The sequence below is a fragment of the Vigna unguiculata genome, chromosome 8, assembly GCF_037176805.1.
Source record: "Vigna unguiculata cultivar grain cowpea cultivar isolate G323 ecotype 2 chromosome 8, ASM3717680v1, whole genome shotgun sequence".
Taxonomy (NCBI): Eukaryota; Viridiplantae; Streptophyta; class Magnoliopsida; order Fabales; family Fabaceae; genus Vigna; species Vigna unguiculata.
The window spans coordinates 8,561,767-8,583,286 of record NC_140799.1 but is presented as its reverse complement, the minus strand read 5'-3'; the positions used below and the strand labels follow the sequence as shown (position 1 = coordinate 8,583,286).

Sequence of the window (21,520 nt, the reverse complement as noted above, 5' to 3'; positions counted from 1 at the left end):
TGTAGAAGCGAAAACCTAGAATTGAAAACCATTCGAAAAGCCGCTATCACACTCCATTCAAAAACCTAGAATAAAAATGGATCGTACCTACTTCATCTTCTCCAATCGTCAGCGAGCAACACGCGGTGCTTTTGCAAGCTACACCCGATCATCATAGAAAATCATCAGATTCAAAAAGAAAACAAATGTGAGAGAATGTCGAATAAGGAGCTAGGGAGATGAAGAACAGGCACGAGAGAACTCACCACAAACGAAACTCCATAAGCAACTACAAAAAAATGGGAGGAAGGAACAAGAAAAAATGAGAAGGAAGAAAATACAAAAAGTTGAAAAATGTATTTTAAGTTGCAGAGGTTATTAACCTCTTTAAAAAATAATTAAAACCCCTGTCATTATTGTCAGTTTAGACAATTCTCAAAATCATCCTAAATCATTTTAATTTGTGGAGTTGTTTACAACCTCCTCAAAATAACCTTTACTAAAAAGTAATTTTTTTGTAGTGCTAGGGGAACTACTTCTAAGGTTTGGGATCATTTTACAAAAATTGGTATAAAAGATCATAAAGAAAAGGCAAAATGTAATGCATGTGGTGCAGAATATATTTCTGGTGGTACAAAAGTAAGGACCTCAACAATGTTGCGTCATTTGTCAAAGTGTGCGGTCCTAAACAAATTAAAAGACAATGATATGGGAAAAAATGATAATTGATCATGCTAAGAAATTAAGGTCTAGGGAAATTGACCAAAAAGTTGTAGATGACCTTATTTCAATGACTATTATTCAACATGGGCTTCCATATAATTTTGTTGAATATAAATGGATTAAAGAATTACTTGTATATCTAAATCCAGAAGTAAGAGTTCCGAGTAGGAATATAGTTGTGTTTAATACTTCAAAGAAATTTCATGAACACAAAGAAAGGGAGAAACTTGTAATGCGTAAATCTCATTGCCAAATTTATTTGACATCTGATTGTTAGAGTTCTTTAAACCAAGAAGGATTTGTTTGTTTGACTGTACATTTTGTTGATGTTAGTTGGAGGTTGAATAGTAAGATTATTGCCTTTTGTAAAATGGAACCTCCACATACTAGTCATGATTTGATAAAAAAAAAATCTTTGTTGCTTGATTGGGGATTAGATATGAAGATTTTTTTTCTATCACATTAGACAATGCTAGTTTCAATTAGGTGTTGCAAAAAAAAAATTGTGTAAGCAATTGAAATTACAAAATAGTTTGATATATAATGGTGATTACTTTCATGTAAGGTGTAGTGCACATGTATTTAATATTATTGTTCAATAGGGATTAAGGATGGCTTTTGATGCTTTGTATAAGATTAGAGAGAGTATCAAGTATGTGATAGGATCAGAGGCAAGAAAAATTACATTTAAAGAATGTGTTATTCAAGTAAGGGGTATTGTTATCAAAGTAGTTTTAAGAATGGATGTTGCTACTAGATGGAATTCTACCTATCTTATGCTTGAGAGTGCATATAGATATCGCCATGCCTTTGGATGCTTGGTTATCAATGATAAAAACTACGTTCATTGTCCATCAAATGATAAGTGGAAAAGGGCTGAAAAAATGTGAGTTCCTGAAGCCATTTTATGTAATGACTATTTTGATTTAAGGTTCTTCTTATCCAACTTGTAATTGTTACTTCATACAAGTTTGAAAAAATGAATGTTTGTTACAGAAAAATGCAAAAAGTGATGATTCGACGATTAAGGATATGTCATTGAGTATGATGAACAAGTTTAGTAAGTATTGGGATCACTATTGTGACATTCTTGCTATTGGGGCTATTCTTGATCCACATATGAAGTTTGAAGCAATTTGGTTTTGTTATTCAAAGATTAATCACTCTACTTGTGAAGAAAAGATTAATATTTTAAATGATTACATGTATAAATTGTTTGAAGAATATGTGAAATTAATTCCAAATGAGTCAAACAGTTCAAGTTCTCAAGTTGCCCCTTTAACACAACTTGCTTCTTTTACGAATGATGAGCCAGTGATGGATGCATTTGATGTAAGTTTTTAATTCTAAAAACAACTTGCTTTATTTTATTACTTACTTATGAATGACATTAATTTTTTCTCACATTGTCGTAGGAATATGTTGATTATTTGAGCCAACATGTTAATAACATGAGAAGGTGTGAATTGGATCTTTATTTAGATGAAGGGAATCTTGATCCAATTTTTTTTTTATAAGTTAGATGTATTGAACTATTGGGGGGATCGTCGAGATCATTATCCAAACTTGTCTAAGATGGCTTGTGAGGTGCTTAGCATTCCAATCACTATCGTTGCTAGTGAATCTACCTTTAGTCTTCGTTCTCGTGTGCTAACCAGATATCACTCTTCCATTCTTCCAAAGAATGTTGAGGCACTCATTTTAACTCAAAATTGGTTGCATGGTTTTGGACTAACAGGTAACATTATTGTTAGTATTGTGAAATTAATTTAATTATTTATTACTTAGTCTTTGAATATTACTAGTTATCTTCTTTTTTATTATAGATGGAGATAAAAAAGATGCTTCAAGAGATGAACATGTTATGGATTTATCCATTCAAGACTCTAATATTATAGTTGGATAAGTGACAAGAATGCTTTGATCTTAAATAGTAATTTGTATTTTTTTTGTATTTTGGTTTGTATTGGAGTTTAACATCATTTTGTATTGTATTTGGATTATATTGAAGTTTATTTAAATTTTAATCTGAATTATAATTTCTGACTTAAGAAAAAAAATTTATTTTTTTAATTAAGTGGACCAGTGAGCCAACCCGTTTAACCCACCAACTTGTGATGGGTCGGGTCAGGTTCAAATTTTTTTGACTGACTAATAAGTGAGCCGAGTTGGGTTGGCACACTGAGTGGCCAACCCGTGGTGGGTTGGACTAGGCGGCCCATTTTGACATCTCTATTAATAACTACCTGAATTGAAAAAAAACTTGACCTTCTTGTTATTCTTTCCCTTGAACTTTTCGGATTTAGTCAGGTGTTAACTTTTTGCTCAATATTTAATCAATTTAACTTTTCTTTTTATCATAGTGGTGTAAATATTAATACAATTTAATGTTTAATATTTTATGGTATTTCATTGTATAATTTAAATACTAGTTATTTTTATATACATATTGATATGCTTTAATGTAATTTTTTTATGTATAGTATATTTTTATTCAATATTATTATTTATTTGTATATATTTCAAGGATTTAAATCTTAATGTATAAGATCATTGATGAATAAAGATAAATGGATCAATAAAAAAATAAATATGTTTGTCATGTGTTTTTCTATAGTATATAAAATTACTTGATCAATTTTTTAAAAGATGAAATGCAATAGACGATTAATGCATTTTCATTTTTATTTTATCATTTGAGATTATGTCATTGTCTTTATTTTTTATGTGTACTCATCCAAGGTTTATTTGATGGGTAGACATATTTCCAAATATATATACTTGTTAATTTAGATTTTGGTATAATAGTACCTTAGTAACTTTTATAGAATATTTATATCTTACTCGTAGTTTCTTGATAGACATTTATCTAAATGGATGAGTTAAATGTCTCAATTGGCTAAATATGTGATTAATGATACAAGTATGTGACAAACTATCTAATTGTAATCATGTGAAGAGTCTAAAAGCTTGTGTTCAAAGGCACAACAATCTAGGGTTGATATCATCTTGACCTTTGAAAAATCTATGTATTAATTTGGAAACATTGTAACCCATGATCAATATCATATCAGACTACAAATAGTGTCAAAACCAATAAACGTATAAAGAAATATTATTGAATTTTGTTTTACAAAAGTTCTCAATTTTTTTGCTTGTGTAGTTTATGCAAGCATTAATTGAGATAAATAAATAAATAAATAAATAAATATATATATATATATATATATATATATATATATATATATATATATATATTGTATAAGATATTTTCACAAGTTTGGTTTTAGATTTTTCCTTCCTTCTTTAGTTAGTTAAGCAACTATAACACCCAATATAAAAGTTTAAAGGAAACAAAAGACACTTACTAATTTTATATTAATTTGTTTGATTATACAAACTACATCCAATTTTGACCAACCAATCAAGTTTCACTAGGAAAACTCACACTAAAGACTATTTCCCAAGCCACTTCTAACTCAAATAAGTATTATTTCCTTTGACATAATTTAACTTGATTATTCTTTTGGCTATCAGCCCCTATTAGGTGACCTGTTCAAGTATTCTTTCTACAAGTCTTTTTGGCTTAGTTAAGCATTCTCTTGAAAAGTCACCTACGACTTATACAAACACAAGGTTTGAGTGATCAATAGATCATAATTTGATCTCACTAAATATGGTAGCATCTTTTTATATGTATAGTGGTTAGGCTTTTTCAACTAGTTTGCTACTTTGAACACAAACATTGTTCTTATAAGGCTTTTAGGGCACAAAAATTTTCAAATGGGTGTTAATACTTGCAAAATGATTGCTTTGGTTCTTCTTGTCTTCTTCTAAAAGAGTCTATACATAAAGCTTGAGAAAAAATATAACCATTGTAAACCTTTGTTGTATGTTGAATAATTTTTAAGTCACTTTAAAGTTTTCTTCTTATTATTATCATTTGTTAAACTTTAATGTAGAAAAGCATTAAATGTGTTCCTTGCAACATTAATTTCTTTTACCTTCTTCACATAACTTCCCTAGTAGCTAAAAATACTTATCTTCCTATGCTGACATAGTGCCTTATCGTTTGTCAAACAAAGCACATGCACTCATGATATGATTTAAGCATCTTTCATATGTAACTACTTCTTGTTTAAGCTATAGTGTTTAAGTGCTCAATCAAAACATCCAGGATTTTGCATATTTGCTTTAATAAATAACAATTAGAGGTGAACAATCATATGTAAAAGGTCAATATAGTTTAAGTCATGGTCCATGTCCTTTTAGTAGTGTAATGATTATGTCACAAATATGATTTTATATTAGGAACTATACCTCATCAGGCATGAACAAAATCACCCACTATTATGTAAACCATAAGCATGAATGAATAATGTCAATGAAAAAAAATGTATAAGGAAAATATGGGATATGATTTATATAAGACTTTCATATATTTTTTTTCTTAATGAAAGAAAACACCACAAAAAAATTTAAAACCTTATCAAGTGTCTAACTACGTCAAATAAATACTCAAAATTAAGAAAAGTTATGAAAATAAAACTTAGTAAATTAGGAATTTTCAAAATTTTGAGAATTGTCAATCCACTTTGTCTATTGACAATCGATAAAGTAATTGTTTCTATGTAATTTCAACCTATAACACACCTAATTCTAAATTGCTTTCACAAAGTTATGTCAATTACAAACTTTCAATTTTTTTCTTCTATCACAAACTTGTATTCTTTTATCTATGACTAATTTGGAAAATCTAAAAGAAGCTATCGTACAAAAGTTGGGTGCAAGTTCAATCCTTAATGATATGTCTATTTGGGATGATGTACTATAATGGAGGAAAGAAACGAAGGTGCCAAAGTTGTTTGGATGAAGTGATTTGTGCAGACAGATTTGCGGGATTAAGCTTCCTTAGATCCCCGTGTGAGTGAAGAGAATAAAGAAGAAAGTCACGAATAATTTGCATTGTACATTTTTTTCTTTTTCATTGTCCATGTGTTTGCAACTCCATTTTAATTTATATTAACTTTAAACAACCACATATCAATTTAAAATAAGTTCACCAATTCAATTTATTACTTAATTTATTTAAAGTAATCATCAAAATTTTATTTCAACTTAATTTATACCAAACCCATTTTAATTTAATATAATTTTTTAAATTTTAATTTTTTCATTGTAAATAATAACTCACATTTTATAATAATAATAACACTAAAAATAATTTTATTTAAACTAATCACTCGAGAACAATTTATTTGAACTTAATTTCTAACAATTTCATTTTATTTTGATACAATTTTATCATTTTGTCATTTCTTTAAATAATAAATCACATTTAATTTTAACATAATTTACACTTATTATAATTTATTTTAACTTACTTTTATAACCAGGGTAAAACCATAATCTTCTAATTTCAACAATTAAAAAAAAAATCATCAAACTCATCACATCATTTACATATTTTTGTAAGCTTTTTCTTTAAAATCCTTTCATTTCTTATTATCTTTTCCTCAGGGCAGACAACCTTGCTTTCACCTATCTTTTCTCTCAAATCCAACCCTTAAATATTTTTGTAGAAACAAACACACCTTAACTATTTTATTTATTTTTTCTAAAATATGATTAATAATAGTACAAACACAATTATAAATATAAAGTGTACTTTATGTTAGAATTGATGCACCAATATTTCACAACCAAGAGGGGGGGTGAATTGGTATTAACAAATTTTGCCCAGTTTTAGCACTTTTGAAATTGTTTTGATAAAAACCTTTTCTTTTGAATCAATTGAAATAGTATGGTTTGATGCTTAATGTATGGAGCATTTATACTATGACAAGATATAGAGAGAAAGAGATAAAGCACACATAATTTTTATACTGGTTCGATTCTTAAGAATCTACATCCAGTTCATCTAGCAAACCACAGCTAGAGATATTCACTATATCACAAGAATTTCAAGATTTACAAATACACTTGATAAATCTAAATTCTAAGATAAAGGAACACACACGCAAGGCATCCACACACTTGCACAACCACACAACAGCAAGGCTATCACACACACTTGCTTTAGACAGAAAACAACAGAAATAAACAGTTTCAAACTGTATCAAAACACAAGAACAAAGCCTACAAAATGGATTGAGTACACCTTTTCCAAGACTGAAATTTCTTCTTCTTGCCAAGTCAAAATTGAATGTGTCTTGATAGAATTCTTCAAGAGGACCTTCCAAGATAGCTCCAAGAACCTGTTTCACACTTCTCTTTCTTTCTTTTGGTTGAACAGATTCAGCTTCAGAAAGTGCAGAAACTGTTTTTATATAACAACTGCTATCAAGCACGAACCTAGTCAACTACATTAGTTGGCTAGTCGACTATCGGGGCAGCAAATTAACATTTTCATATTATCACACACATGTCATCTTAACCATTGTCATGCTATTATGGACATCATCAAAAACATTTCACATACACTTAATCAGCAACAATCTCCCCTTTTTTGATGATGGACAACCTTGCATAGAACAACAAACCTTTCTACCCCTTTGGACATGATCAAAAACAGGGAAAAAAATGCAGAAAATAACCAATCTCAATGAAGTATATAGCTAAAAGCATTCAAAACCATGGGCTTCCTTTGCTCCCCCTAACTTGAAACCCCCTATATGATGAATAGGCCAATGAAATCATATAATGTCATAACTATGGAATGCATGTTATTATATAATATGGTATCAAAGTAAAATGCAGCAGACGGGAATAAGAGAAATTGGAATATCAAAGTACAAGCAACATTGTCAAATCAAGTAAAAAGAAAAGAGCAACATGGACTTAATGGGCAAACCAAATACAACAAATTTTATCATATTAGCTCAAAGTACAATCAATCACAAAAGAACAATCTTGATCCCAAAATCTAGATGTATGGTTACTCCCCCTAGGAACAAACACCTAAACAACACACACACATTTCTCCCCCTTTTTGAACATTTAGAAAAATAAGGAACTGACAGAAAAAAAAAATGCAAACGATGAGACATATTCAGTATCACTACCACAAATATTTGTTCAGACAAAGATGTAGCATAGCAAGGACAAACATGATACAAAATATGTATGCAACATTCAGCTCATACAACATATAGGTAAAAGAGATATCCTATTTATGCTACTGAAACTAGATCAAGCAGTGTACATGTTAACACTAATTTAAGCCAAAATGAAAACAAAAGGAGAAAGATAGAAAGATTACAATCCCATTAATTGGACATTTCAGCTTGTGGAGATCCTTCCTCATCATCAACAATGGCAGCGGCAAATTTCTTTTCCTCTTCCTCAAACACATATGAAGGTTGTGGGAAGGATGAACAACAACAACACAATGAAAAGGGAATATAGGTAACTTACTACAACTTCTCAAGATTAGGGTTTTAAAAAGATTGGGAGTTTTGAAAACAATTAGAGAATGGGGATTTAGGGTTCTTATCTTATTTAGGGATTTGGTAGTGTTGTTTATGACTTTTGGAATTAATTTGAAAGTTATCTCAAAAACTTTACCAAACCAAGTTTGTTGCAGACATAGTTAACTAGGTTATTAATCTAGTCGAATAGGTGCGAATTTGGACACAGGAACACAAAAAAGTATGTGGCTAGTTAACTAGCAAGTTGACTATTTTATGCAGAATGAGAAAACCTGATGCAGTATGAAAAAATAGTTAACTAATGAGTCAACTATGTAATGCAGAAACAGAAAAACTGGTGCAGTGGTGACAAATCTAGTGCAGTATGAAAACGATAGTTAACTAGATAGTCAACTTTATTTGCTGCAGAATGGTAAAATCTTATGCAGATTTTTATGCTATAAATGTGAAATTAAGTATGCCTAATTCATTAAAATGTTGAAGAATAACAACATAGATGCAACAACACAATTTGTATTTGTAGGAAAGACTTTTGGTGCAAAAAGATTAATTCTTATGTCCTAAGAAACATCATCAAAAAGTATTAAAAGTTGTTTTACTCACGCAGGGAATGATTGGAACTTTTCTTTACTTGTGCAGCCCAAAAAGTAATACCACATTGATTATTAGGCTTTTCACAAACCCTGCAAAATAGTTTAAACAGATGATGCAGGTACCCAATTGAATTTGGGTCCTTTCATGTTAGACAAAACATTTGAATTCTTGGCTATCCATTTATATTTACCTTCAGGAACACCATGATTCTTAAAGTAGCATTTATTTGATGTATGAACAGGTTTGCAACAGTAAAAGCATACAATAGAAGATGATTTACTCATGTTAATGAGTTTCCTTGACTCCAGTCGACTATTATGTTGATTTTCGTGTTCTGCATATCCTATGGCTTCTCTGTTCAGTACACTTCTTTGGGAACCTAGCATAACATCTAGATAATTTCTTCCTAGAGTGAATCTAGTTAAGGTACTCATTAGATATTTGATTCTCTCTAATTGTTTGGAACAATTTTCACAATTAAGCACACTCTTTTTGCAATTATCACTTTTATGCTTTTCAATATTTTCAAGCTCAATTTTCAACTCTTCATTTTCTGTTTCAAGTTGTTTTAATTTATTTTCAAGCCACCTATTTTCACCTTTATGTCTGTTATTAGAGTATTGCGACTTTCTAGCCTCTTCATGCTACTCATTATATACATCAAGTAGTTGATAGAACCTATTTTCATAGCTTTCATCAGTAGATTCAAGATCACTTACACTATTGGCAGAGGATTTTGTATCAGCCATCAAACACAGATTTATTTCTTCTTCATGGCTTTCACTTGAATCACTAGAGGTGCTGGAGTCATTGTCCTCCCAAGCAATATATGCTTTCTTCACTCTCTTGGACTTGCTTGTGGCCTCACTCTTTTCCTCCAAATTCTTTTTGATCTTGAGAATTGGACAATCAGGTTTGATATGACCAGATTTGCCACACTCATAACATGTTGGAGTGCTAGATGATGACTCTTGCCTCTTGGAAGGGAATCTTCTATTTCTTACAGCTGCAGATTTTGCATTAGATTTATTTTTGTACTTCAAAAATCTTGAGAAATGTTTTACCATCAGATTCAGTGTCTCAGAATCAGAATTTTCATCCTCCTGATCTATTGTTTTTTTTATCTTTGTTGGCTTTGCTTCTGCTTTCAATTTCTGCAGCAACTTTTAATGCAATGTTTTGCCTTTTCTCTCCTTCCTCTTCCTTTTTTAGACGTCCAAGTTCCAATTCATGTTCTCTTAGTTTTCCAAAGAGGGTTGCCATACTCATTGTGGTGAGATCTCTTGATTTAGAAATTGCAGTGACCTTAGGCTGCCATGCTCTATTCAGACTTTTCAATATTTTGATATTCAGTTCTTCCTTTTCAAAGACCTTTCCCAAGGCTATGAGATGATTCACAATATGAGTGAACCTTTTTTGCACATCATAGATTGTTTCTTCAGCCTTCATCCTAAACATTTCATACTCCTGGATTAATGTGTTCTTTCTAGCTCTCTTGACTGCATCTGAGCCTTCATGAGTTACCTCTAACACATCCCACATTTCTTTGGCGGATTGACAAATTGATACCCTGTAGAATTCATCCAATGTTAGTGCAGATGAGATTATATTCTTGGCTCTCACATCATAATAAGCACGTTTATTTTCATCAAGAGTCCAAGATAAGAAATCTTTAGGCATAATTTTTCCTTCCACAATTTTTGTAGGTATGAATGGACCATTAACAATAGCATCCCATACACCTTTATCAACTGATTCTAAAAAGATCTTCATTCTGATTTTCCAGAAGGGATAATTATCTCCAGAAAATAAGGGTGGTCTGTTTATTGAAGCCCATTCAGAAAAAGTCTGTGAAATATTGGCCATCTGTCAGGATCTAGTCGACTATGGATTCGACTAACCAGCTCTGGTGCCTCTTGTTAGAATTGATGCACCAATATTTCACAACCAAGAGGGGGGGTGAATTGGTATTAACAAATTTTGCCCAGTTTTAGCACTTTTGAAATTGTTTTGATAAAAACCTTTTCTTTTGAATCAATTGAAATAGTATGGTTTGATGCTTAATGTATGGAGCATTTATACTATGACAAGATATAGAGAGAAAGAGATAAAGCACGCAGAATTTTTATACTGGTTCGATTCTTAAGAATCTACATTTAGTTCATCTAGCAAACCACATCTAGAGATATTCACTAGTTATATCACAAGAATTTCAAGATTTACAAATACACTTGATAAATCTAAATTCTAAGATAAAGGAACACACACGCAAGGCATCCACACACTTGCACAACCACACAACAGCAAGGCTATCACACACTTGCTTTATACAGAAAACAACAAAAATAAACAGTTTCAAACTGTATCAAAACATAAGAACAAAGCCTACAAAATGGATTGAGTACACCTTTTCCAAGACTGAAATTTCTTCTTCTTGCCAAGTCAAAATTGAATGTGTCTTGATAGAATTCTTCAAGAGGACCTTCCAAGATAGCTCCAAGAACCTGTTTCACACTTCTCTTTCTTTCTTTTGGTTGAACAGATTCAGCTTCAGAAAGTGCAGAAACTGTTTTTATATAACAGCTGCTATCAGGCACGAACCTAGTCGACTACATTAGTTGGCTAGTCGACTATCGGGGCAGCAGATTAACATTTTCATATTATCACGCACATGTCATGTTAACCATTGTCATGTTATTGTGGACATCATCAAAAACATTTTAGATACACTTAATCAGCAACACTTTAAGTCTAACTCAACCTTACAAAATTGACTTATAAGATGAGATTCACCTTATCTCTAGATGATTTGGAATCTCCAACACACCCACTCATGCTAAGGCACATACATTTGAGATTACACATTTATAGGTAGTTTGATAGTGTTTCAACAAAGGGTGACACGATAGGCCCAACAAACAACAAATGTATTGATGGATGGTGGCATAAGAGGTCTAATAAACAACAAATCTTGCTAGGATAAACTTTATATGAGTTTGATAACATCTTAGGATGTGAACTCTAAGCATAATTCAACCCTATAAAAGGAACTTGTAAGATGAGATTTGCACCCACTTGTATATTGTAAACTCATCATATATCTAATCAATGTGAAATCTACAATAATCAATGAAATTTAAAAAATATTGACGAAAACAAAATTTGAAATATCAACAACAAAATGAAAACAATAAATCCATATAAATAAATTAAAAAAGAAAACAAAAACATAAACAGAAACAACATACCTAAAAAAACACAAAGTATAGACAAAAAAAAATGTGTAATATGTGGAAACAACAAAAGATGTGTTTTGGAGTTTTAACTTTCTCTTAATTTCTTTTTTGAATCTTTCACACAAGTTATTCATAAGGTCTTTTAATTTAGTACAAAACCTATACTAAAATAAATTGAAAGACAATGGTTTTTACAAAGTTAAATCTAAGTATACATTTCTTTTTCAATGTTTATAGTCAATTATGTTTTCCTGTAATTTATTAAATTGTTCACAAGAGGTTTTAAAGCAATACAATCGAGTATCGATTTTGTCAATAAAATAAACCAAATAACATATTGAGTACTTTTAACGTTATTTGAAATTATATCTGATTATGATCTTTCATCACTGATTAAATAAACTCACATCATTAAATGAATAATGAATCCAATCAATTAATCATGTTCCTTACATGATTAAAATGAAAGATTTGTAATTATTTTTCAAAATTCAATTAAAACAAACAATTATATGCTTCAAACAATCCATAAAAGTGTCATTTCTTATTTTAAATAAGTGTTTTCAAAACTTTATAAATAGATATTCAATCTTAATCTTTCAAAAAACTTTTGCAATCATCTTGACATAATTATATTGAGATTAACAAAGTTGTTTCATGCTTTCAAAAGTATTTTGAAGCTTCAAATAATCAAAGGTTGTGCTGAGTTCTAAAATCTTTGTGATTGTTTTTGTTGTGTCTTGACAACTCTTCAATTTGTTGTTACTGATTTGTTTCAATGTTGTCTTGTGATGGTTGTATCAAGAGTTAATAAAGCATATATCCTCTTTTTTTAGTTGATGGAGGTTGATATCTTCTTGAAGTTGATATCCTTTTTGGTGTTTCAATGGTTGATTGTTGTATTGAGTTTGTAATTGTTGTTTACTTCCTACAAATTTCATTTGATAATATAACCATCTTTTTTAGGGGGTGAGAAACTAAGAATTTAATACTGTGAGATCCAGGAAATTCATAAAAATTAATAATTAAAAGAATATAAGAGATGAAGGGTTGAGACTACCTTAGGAGAATTCTTTAATAAATCCTAGACAAGAAACAATGTGAACAAAGTGGTTTAGAGCACTTAATTAGGTTGAAGGGACTTGGGTTAAAGTCATGAGCATGTCATTAGTAGATGTATTTAATTTTGTTGTATTTTGCTCTTAAATTGTGAATGTGAAAGCATGATTTAAGTTCATACGAATGGGTAAATTGACATGAAACATGTGATAGCTTGTTAGTGTGCATATGTTTGATGGGTAGAAAGGATGTGGGTTCGAACCTTGGGTTAAGGGAAATGGACTCTATCTATATTTTTATTTTTGCCAGGTGAGGGAAAAATCTGAAAAACTATAGGAATTCCCTAAGAAAGCAGAGAGGTGTCAGTTTAGGTGCACTAAACAAGAATAATGGTTATAAAACTTAAAAATATAAATTTAATTCATTTTTCTTTTCTTTTATTTAATTGGGCTGAATTGGTGAGAGGGAAGGGAGTGTGTGAGGAAACAAATAGTCAGGGAGGGTGATAGCCAAGAAAAACAGAGAAAGGACTGGGAATTTGATGGGTCAGAGAGAAAGAGTGAGGGTTGAAGGAGAGTGGAAGAAGATACATTTAGAGGAGACTTTGGACAACAAGCACCAACCATTTTAATTGCAATTGGAGCGAGGATCAGAGGTAAGGGGAGCTTACTAGATCTTTTTCTTTTATCTGAGTATGTATTGTTTAGTGATGATGATAATATTTGAATATGAATGAATATACAACTAAGAATTTGTATGTAATTTAAGCCTCGAATGATTGTTGTTCTGCTTGTTTATCCCAAGGGTGGTGTTGTGTTTGAATTTTATTTTACTGTTAAAGTGTGGGATTTTTGTGTGTTGTGATGCGAAAGTGAAGCAAAGTATTTAGGGTCTTGTAAATCATTTTTTTCCTTGAGGCTAGATGCAGTTTTCATAGATTGGTGGCATCTGCGGAGGTGTTGGTTAAAGAGAAATTGGGAGGTCATGAATTAAAAGGGTCGTGGGGTAAAATTAGGAAATTAGAAAATTATTTGGGAGAATTGTATGCTCTGGAAGATAATTAAAAGGATTCGGGAGGTGAAATGAAAATTAGATTTCACAAACCAAGGATGTATTACAAGAATTAAAATAAGATGTAAGTACTGTGCAATATTACCATTACTGTATACTTGTTCTATTTAGGAACATAGAATTTAGGTTTATGGTTGAATTGGTTATAGTAATATTGTAATTTCTTTATTTGAATTTATAAAATTCTAGAGATAATTGGATGTGGTTCCAATAATTTAAAAGGTATGAGTTATTTTAGGAAGAAATGATTATATTATATTATAATAATAAATGTTCATTTAGGTGAAAATAAAAGTGAAAAATGATTTGATTTGTTATTTGGAAGAGTGATGAATCTGGTATTTAATTATATTGTTAACCGAAATGATTGTTGTTAGATATTTATATAACCAATATAATGGTATAAGCACGTGGTAATCAGGATTTTAATTATTGTAATTGGTTATGACTTTAGTATTATAATATAATATATAAGAAGCTGTGATGTTCATTTGATTTTTGTTTTTGGTATTTGATTTGTAGTATTAATAATTCTATGCATATAAATAAAGTTACGGCCACTGCAAAGTGATTTATTCGAATTGGGGAAAATTGTAGCAAGGCTTCAAAGTTTACGTGCTTAGTGGCGACAATTGTGTTTATTATTTTTAGGTATATAATGGCAATAGGATGCTTGCAGGTTCGTGTTAAGTCTTGAACAGTCTATAAGTTAAATTATGGAATGTGCGAAAATAATTTTTTTATATATAAAGTAAAGTCAGTACAATGTGGTTGCTAAGGAAAAATATTTGGTACTGTTTTGGAGGTATGTTGAATTGTAAAAATACACACTTGGTATTCTAATGTGTAGAAATAATTGCTTAATGTGTTAGGATCAATTTTGAAGTTCCTAAACCAGTAGAATTTATTTTTACTGGTGTGGCGTCTCGCGGCGGGTATGCTTCCGCCAGGTGATAAGTCACAAATAGAGGGGCCATTAGCGCAAGGCGCCTAGTGGTATAGGATTACCGCCATGAGGCTTGGAGCACAATTTTGCTTAGCGGCGCTTAGGCAACGTCAGGCGATAGTGCAGGGACAAGGATCCATTGCAGATGGATTTGCATGGATGGGTTTGATGGCTTGGTCAGGGATATGCTGGATTAGTTACGAGCGGGGAGGTTCGTAACGGAGATTGAAGATGCGTGATTGATGCGGGCGGGTAGGTCCGTATCTGTTGTACTCTTGTGTGGGGATACGAGCGGGGAGGTTCGTATGTTTCGTGCTCACACTTGAGGCTACTATGAGCGGGGAGGTTCATAGTAGGTGTTCACGCATGTTGGACTACGAGCGGGCAGGTTCGTAGAGTTGGACTACGGGCGGGGAGGTCCGTAGAGTTGGACCACGAGCGGGTAGGTTCGAGGGAGCATGATAATCCCTAAGGACCAAGGTTGGGGTTGGATCTTTCTCATAGTGGTTATGAGATTGGAAGTATATTATGATAACAAGAGTACCAAACTAAAATTAACTAAGTTAGATTGGGTAAGGGACAATTTATTTTATCTTATGATTATATTGTGTTCTTTTCAGCTCACCCTTTCTTGTTTGTGTGTTTGTGTTTGGCGATGATCACGTGACTTGTTACGTGGGAGCAGATGTGAATTCAGGTGAGAATGCCGAAGCATAGAGATGGAGCATGGGGCTTATGATGGGAGATTTTCCATATTTTTATTTCATGAATTTCTGTAATAGACTTTGTGATGTCATCTTTATTATGAACCTGTGATGAGGATGAAGTACTATGAATGAATTATCGCGTTAAAAGTTTTTAATTTTCCGCGCTTGGGAACTTATCATAATGTCTGAATTTCTTAAAGACTATTTTTGAAAATAAGTTTTATCTAGTAATATCCATGTGGGATGTTACAAATACATGACTAAATTGTCTTGAACCAATATAAATATATATATTTCAATATTTTCTATTGTTTTATCTCTCTATTTGTTTTGCTTTCCTAATTTTAGTATCAATTTGATTCTCAATTTAATTACGCTTTGGCTTTCTAACTAAATTTGTTTTAAAAGCTTAACTTTTTTTTTAATTTTGTTTAAAACTAATTTGCTCCCTCTTGATTTAACTAAGCCATTCATTGTTTTCACAATAAAAACAACAAAAATTATAAAAAAACAGAAAACACTTGCAATTAGACACGATACTATGCTTTGCATACAACACCACCATTTTGACTTTCAATAATGTATTTGACTTACAATTACTAAGTTTCCTGCAAACTTTGTGATGTAAATCGAAGACATATATTGATTATTGACTGAATTCATTTTGTACCATGTTTTGTCAAACAAATTAATTTTGGTGGGTTTTTGTAATGAAAATGAATCGAAAAGATGAAAAAAGATTGAAAATGCTAAAATAAGAAGGTAAAAGACCAATTCAGAAATTCAACTTTCACGCAATTTCTCTTATCATAATTTTCATAAAAAATTAGATATAAGTTTGAACATTTAATCTATTGAATTAATCAAATTAAAATACTACATAATCTATTTTTACCTAATTATCAAATCAATATCCAACTCATTTTTAAAAACAAACATAAAAACTAGATTACAATAAAAAAAATACAAAATTGAAACTAGAAAGAAGAAGAACAAACTCAAGGCATCTTGATTTCATAATTTGATTTTCAATAATTAGTTATCCATGTATAAATAAAGAATAAAAAAAATAGACCATTCTAAATTTAAGAGAAAAGGAAAGAAAAAAAAAACTTCTAAATTTATAAATTAAATAAATGATTTATATCTATCCGTTTAAGTATATTTAGATTGTATATGATTTTTAATCTAGTGCAAACATAGGTATAAAGAAGGGGTCTAATGGGGTCTTCAATTACAAAACTTCAACTTAATACCATAGAAATCAAACCCACATAAATTATTTTATACAAATACAATTTTTTCTCAACTTCCAAAATTTGTAAAAAATAACATAAGAGTTCAAATCATACAATGTTCATTTTCAACCCTTAAAAATCTAAAATTCAATGTAACTAAAATTAGAAAAAAAAAAACATCTAAAAAAATAATTAGGACCAAAGTAAGTTGGCCTAATATACAAATTAAAAACAACTATATTCAATTCAATTTATTACAACTCAAATAAAATTTATTTATATTAATTTTTCTAAATAATATTTTTAAAGAAAAAGATTGATGTGAATTTGGTTAAATATCCTCTTCGTAATAAACAAGTCACTTTGAAAAATGAGTTATTTAAGATAACTATTAATCAAAATAATTTTTATTTTTTAAAAGAATTTAGTTAACCCTTTAATTAATTTTATTTCTTAGAAAACAAATAGGGAGGGTTCGGAAGCTGAAAGTTGAAACCCTATACGGCGGGAAAAGAAAAATGGAAACGTCCTTGGCGGGAATCAACGTAAAAAAGGACGCGCAATTCTGGTTAATTCATTCAAAGCATAACATAACCCACAACACATATCATCAACTGTTTCACTTCCCTCTCTTTCTAGGGTTCCGAAGATGTTTTCCAGCTCCCAATTCGATGCCACCACCGCCTTCTCCGGCGGCGGATTCATGTCCTCTCAGCCATCTAATTTCAACGATTCCTCTCCCGCACCGTCAAAAGTATGCAATCGATCTCTTCTTTCTAATTTTCCATTTCTCTGCAAAAAAGAAACCACCAAACAAAGCATGAACGCACTTAGGATAATTTATTTTGTGAGAAATGAGTCGAGCGTGTTAGTTTTAACCTAATTACAGTAGTTAGAACTAATTTTGTTTTTCGTTTTGAAAGCGAAACGCTGGGCTCTACTAACTGTCTGTGTGTTTCGCTTGTTGAAGAGTCGCGAAACTCAGGGTTTGGTGCCGGTGACGGTTAAGCAGATCAGTGAAGCCTCTCAAACCGGTGACGAAAAGTCGAATTTCGTGATCAACGGTGTAGATCTGAACAATGTATGCCTCGCGTTTTTATTAGTCAGTTTTGAATATTTTTTCTTTCAGTTTATCAAGAATTGGTATGCCGTGCTTTTTTGTTTATTACATAGTGAAGAAAACATATAATAGTACTGTCATGGTACCCTGGCTCGGAATTTGGAAAACTATGTCATGTTTTTGTTTGAGTTTAATTTGTTGGTATTGTCTGCGCAACACTTATTAAATCGTTGGATGCATGTGTAATAAAGTTTTACACTTAGAATGACTATAATTAACTGTTATAAACGGTTCGTTTATAATTTTCAGTTTCTAATTGGTTAAAGACTTGAAAGTGGAGACATCTTTACACTGACCATGCATGAAAATTAAACTCTTACTTTACATGTTTTAATGTTTGCTTAAGATTGGAAAATATGTGCACTGACTGCGTTATTGTCATGTAATGATAAATTATCATGTATTGTCTGTTTACGAATTTTATAATAACTATAAGAGTACGATCTATGAAGATTTCTGGTTGCCTTGTAATGCACAATGTTTTATATCGACAATGTCTTCTTATTGGCTTCTTTTCTTTACATTATTTTGGTTCAGGTAACACTAGTCGGGATGGTGTTTGAGAAAGTTGAGAGAAACACCGATGTCAATTTTGTTTTGGACGATGGAACTGGACGAATAAAATGCCGAAGATGGTATTTTGTGCATTATAAATGTTATTTCAGATTAAATTAGTTTTCAAATAATGTGTTGTGTTGCTTTGCTTTCATATTTTAGAAAAATTTCCCCAATAAATGTTTGTAAAAAGTGGTTTGAGTGTTTTTTTTTTTGTGTTCTTTCATCAGGGTTAATGAGACTTTTGACACAAAGGAAATGGAGGAAGTAATGTAAGTTCATGAATATGTAATATATGAGTATGTGATTGTTGTATTTCTAACCTTGGTTTTCCTTTTCAATGATAGGAATGGTATGTACGTCCGTGTTTTTGGGCATTTGAAAAGCTTCCAAGGCGTTAGGCAACTTGTTGCTTTCTCTGTCAGGCATGTGCGCTACACCCATTTTTGTGTTATATAGTAACAATTGTGCAGTGGCTGTGTATTTACTAATTTGATGTGATATTTCGGTATGAATACGATTTTCTTGAGTCTTCAATGAGAACAGGTTCAAGTCACTTAGGGAGAAAAGTTAATCCTTGTCTATGTCCTCGGTCATTAATTTAGGGATCTAATTATAACTTTGAGGCTCTATCACTTGCTCCCAGCATGAGGTGCTTCTATCAAGGTACCCCACTGATATGTTTAGATACACACTTTGACCAACTGAAGACTTCCACAATTAAAATTGAAATCGGGTAAGAGAGTAGAGACAAGCAAAGATTTAGAGTAATAGTGGGTGAACCTACTCTAAAATTGACTCAACAACTTACATCCTCCCTTTATTTCTAGTAGAACAGTTGCAGAGATGTTCTTCCTGGGCTTAGAACCATTGCATATAATAGAACATCACTGATTATTGATTTTCTTAAAGATTCAAAGCATCTTTGATGCGTTGGATGTATTGATACCTTGCTAATAGTGGGTTTTCTTGCTGAGCTTGGGAGCTGTTGCTGATATGCATTAGGGTGTTTAATGGATTGCATTTTCTCTGGTGTGTGTGGCTGTTTTAAGAGGTTTCACATAAGCCACTTGGGATGTATCGGAGGTTCTTATTAGATGGTAGTTTCTTCTGCTGTATTCAACATTTAAATATGTACCGTCGTATATTCAGTTATAATTTTATTTTGTCAAAGCAAACCAGAAAAGAAATGGTTGTGCCTGCAAGTTGGTGATTACTGAGCGTCTATTGGTTATGTTTCTGTATCTCTCGTCATTGTCAAACTTATCTAGATACTTACAAATTTTTGGAAGTTTTTTTCCATATTATTAAATTATAAATGTGTGAGCGATGTCAGACTTGTTAGCCTCACGGAATTTGTGTTTTTCATTTTCAATATTGATGTTTGCATTATTTATAATCTTAGTTTTTATTGTCGGTGATGGGTGCCCAGTGACCTTTCTGGAGGCAACATTTGATTTTCAAAATTTTTCCCTAGAATAGTGAATCTTTTGATTGAAGATTCAGAGTTTATTGAATTGGTGAATTTACACGTGAATTACAAAGCGATAGTTATATCTGGTTGTAGAAAAGTGATTTTTTCAAATTATACTATGTTCAGTTTTCCATGATGAGCAAGTGCCTATATTTGGCAAACTGCGTAGCTGAGTTTTATCGTATGGTTATTTCATATTTGTGGTGTTTTTCACAGGCCCGTGACAAATTTTGATGAGATCCCTTTTCACTTTATTGATTGCATACATAACCATCTTCGCTCCAAAACGAAGGTGCACACAATTTTCATATTTTACCTGAATTCTTTTAGATTATAGTATGGTGATTCACTGCAGTGGATAGTGCATAAATATCCCGCGAATTCAGCAAATTGAGAATTGTCCGTTAACATTCCCAGCTATGTGCCTTGCTCAAATGGACTTACCTGATTACTTAACATGTATATTTTTGTTTGGATCGTAGTTTGAAGGAATCACTTCTACAAATCCTTCATCGGTCTCATTGAACACTCCTGTCAAAAATGCCCCAAATGGATCTCAGGCGCCATCATCAACTCCAGTATGAGATTCTATATCACACATGTGCTATTTGCTACAGTTGTTTAATTGGATTGATGATGCTATTTTTCTCATTTCAGGCATATGCACAGTATAGCGTGGATGGACTTAAGGATTGCGATAAATTGATTATTGACTACCTGCAGCAGCATTCAGATATGTGAGTTATAAATTGAAAATTTTATTTTACTTGATTTCCATTAATTTAATATTTAATATTTTCAACAAATGTAACAATTGGATTCTCATCGCACAAAATTCACTTGACTTGTGATTCCGAATGATTTTAAAACTGGATTAAATTGCAGGTCAGATGAACGGGGAATACATGTCAATGAATTATCCCGGGAGCTCAAGCTTCCAATGGACAGGATCATGTCAGTTCTGTTATATGTACCTTTCTCTTTAGGCAAAGCATTTGCATGTGATGTAACTCAACTGTTTATGTTGTCAGGTTGTCGCTGAAGACTCTTGGAGACGATGGTTTAGTATACTCCACCATTGATGATTACCATTACAAACAAGCTTGATATTTTATGTAACGAGGAATATAGGTGAGGATCGAGCTGGATACTGCTACTAGGACGTGAACGGTGATATATTTTGATTACAAGTTTCGAGTTGTAGATATGTTTTTGAATGAATTGATCTATTTGTATGCTCAACAAAAAGAATCAGTTACACTTGTTAAATGATTTTAGGCTGATTTGAAAAAAGTTGTATTTTCGCATTTTTTTTTTAAATTTCTTGGATACCTGTTTTTGTTTCCAAATCTATATTTTCTGGAATTTAGGTAATGTTTTTAATATCA

At 31.5% G+C, this 21,520-nt stretch overlaps 1 protein-coding gene and 1 pseudogene across 2 annotated transcripts; both read left to right on the top strand.

Annotated features, from left to right (window-relative positions):
- The first annotated feature begins 1,446 nt into the window (after positions 1 to 1,446).
- On the top strand, positions 1,447 to 2,608 carry LOC146884102 (zinc finger BED domain-containing protein RICESLEEPER 1-like; annotated as a pseudogene).
- A 14,890-nt stretch (positions 2,609 to 17,498) lies between these two features.
- On the top strand, positions 17,499 to 21,520 carry RPA2 (replicon protein A2). Of its 2 annotated transcripts, XM_028083656.2 has the most exons (10): positions 17,508 to 17,737; positions 17,954 to 18,064; positions 18,641 to 18,738; positions 18,889 to 18,930; positions 19,006 to 19,083; positions 20,349 to 20,424; positions 20,615 to 20,710; positions 20,790 to 20,869; positions 21,018 to 21,086; positions 21,164 to 21,520. In XM_028083656.2, the coding sequence occupies exons 1-10, from the start codon at positions 17,633 to 17,635 to the stop codon at positions 21,237 to 21,239; spliced, it is 831 nt and encodes a 276-aa protein (XP_027939457.1). In that variant the 5' UTR covers positions 17,508 to 17,632; the 3' UTR covers positions 21,240 to 21,520. The 2 variants fall into 2 exon arrangements, with proteins under 2 accessions (XP_085521572.1, XP_027939457.1); XM_085665446.1 differs by having other exon boundaries at positions 17,499 to 17,737; positions 21,018 to 21,520.

What these genes read in the sequence shown, in the direction of transcription:
- RPA2 (XM_085665446.1), top strand. Translation starts at nt 17,633, where the DNA reads ATGTTTTCCAGCTCCCAATTCGATGCCACCACCGCCTTCTCCGGCGGC. An exon ending in ACGGTGTAGATCTGAACAAT is followed by an intron (nt 18,065 to 18,640) that starts GTATGCCTCGCG and finishes ATTTTGGTTCAG; the next exon opens with GTAACACTAGTCGGGATGGT. An exon ending in CGAATAAAATGCCGAAGATG is followed by an intron (nt 18,739 to 18,888) that starts GTATTTTGTGCA and finishes TTCTTTCATCAG; the next exon opens with GGTTAATGAGACTTTTGACA.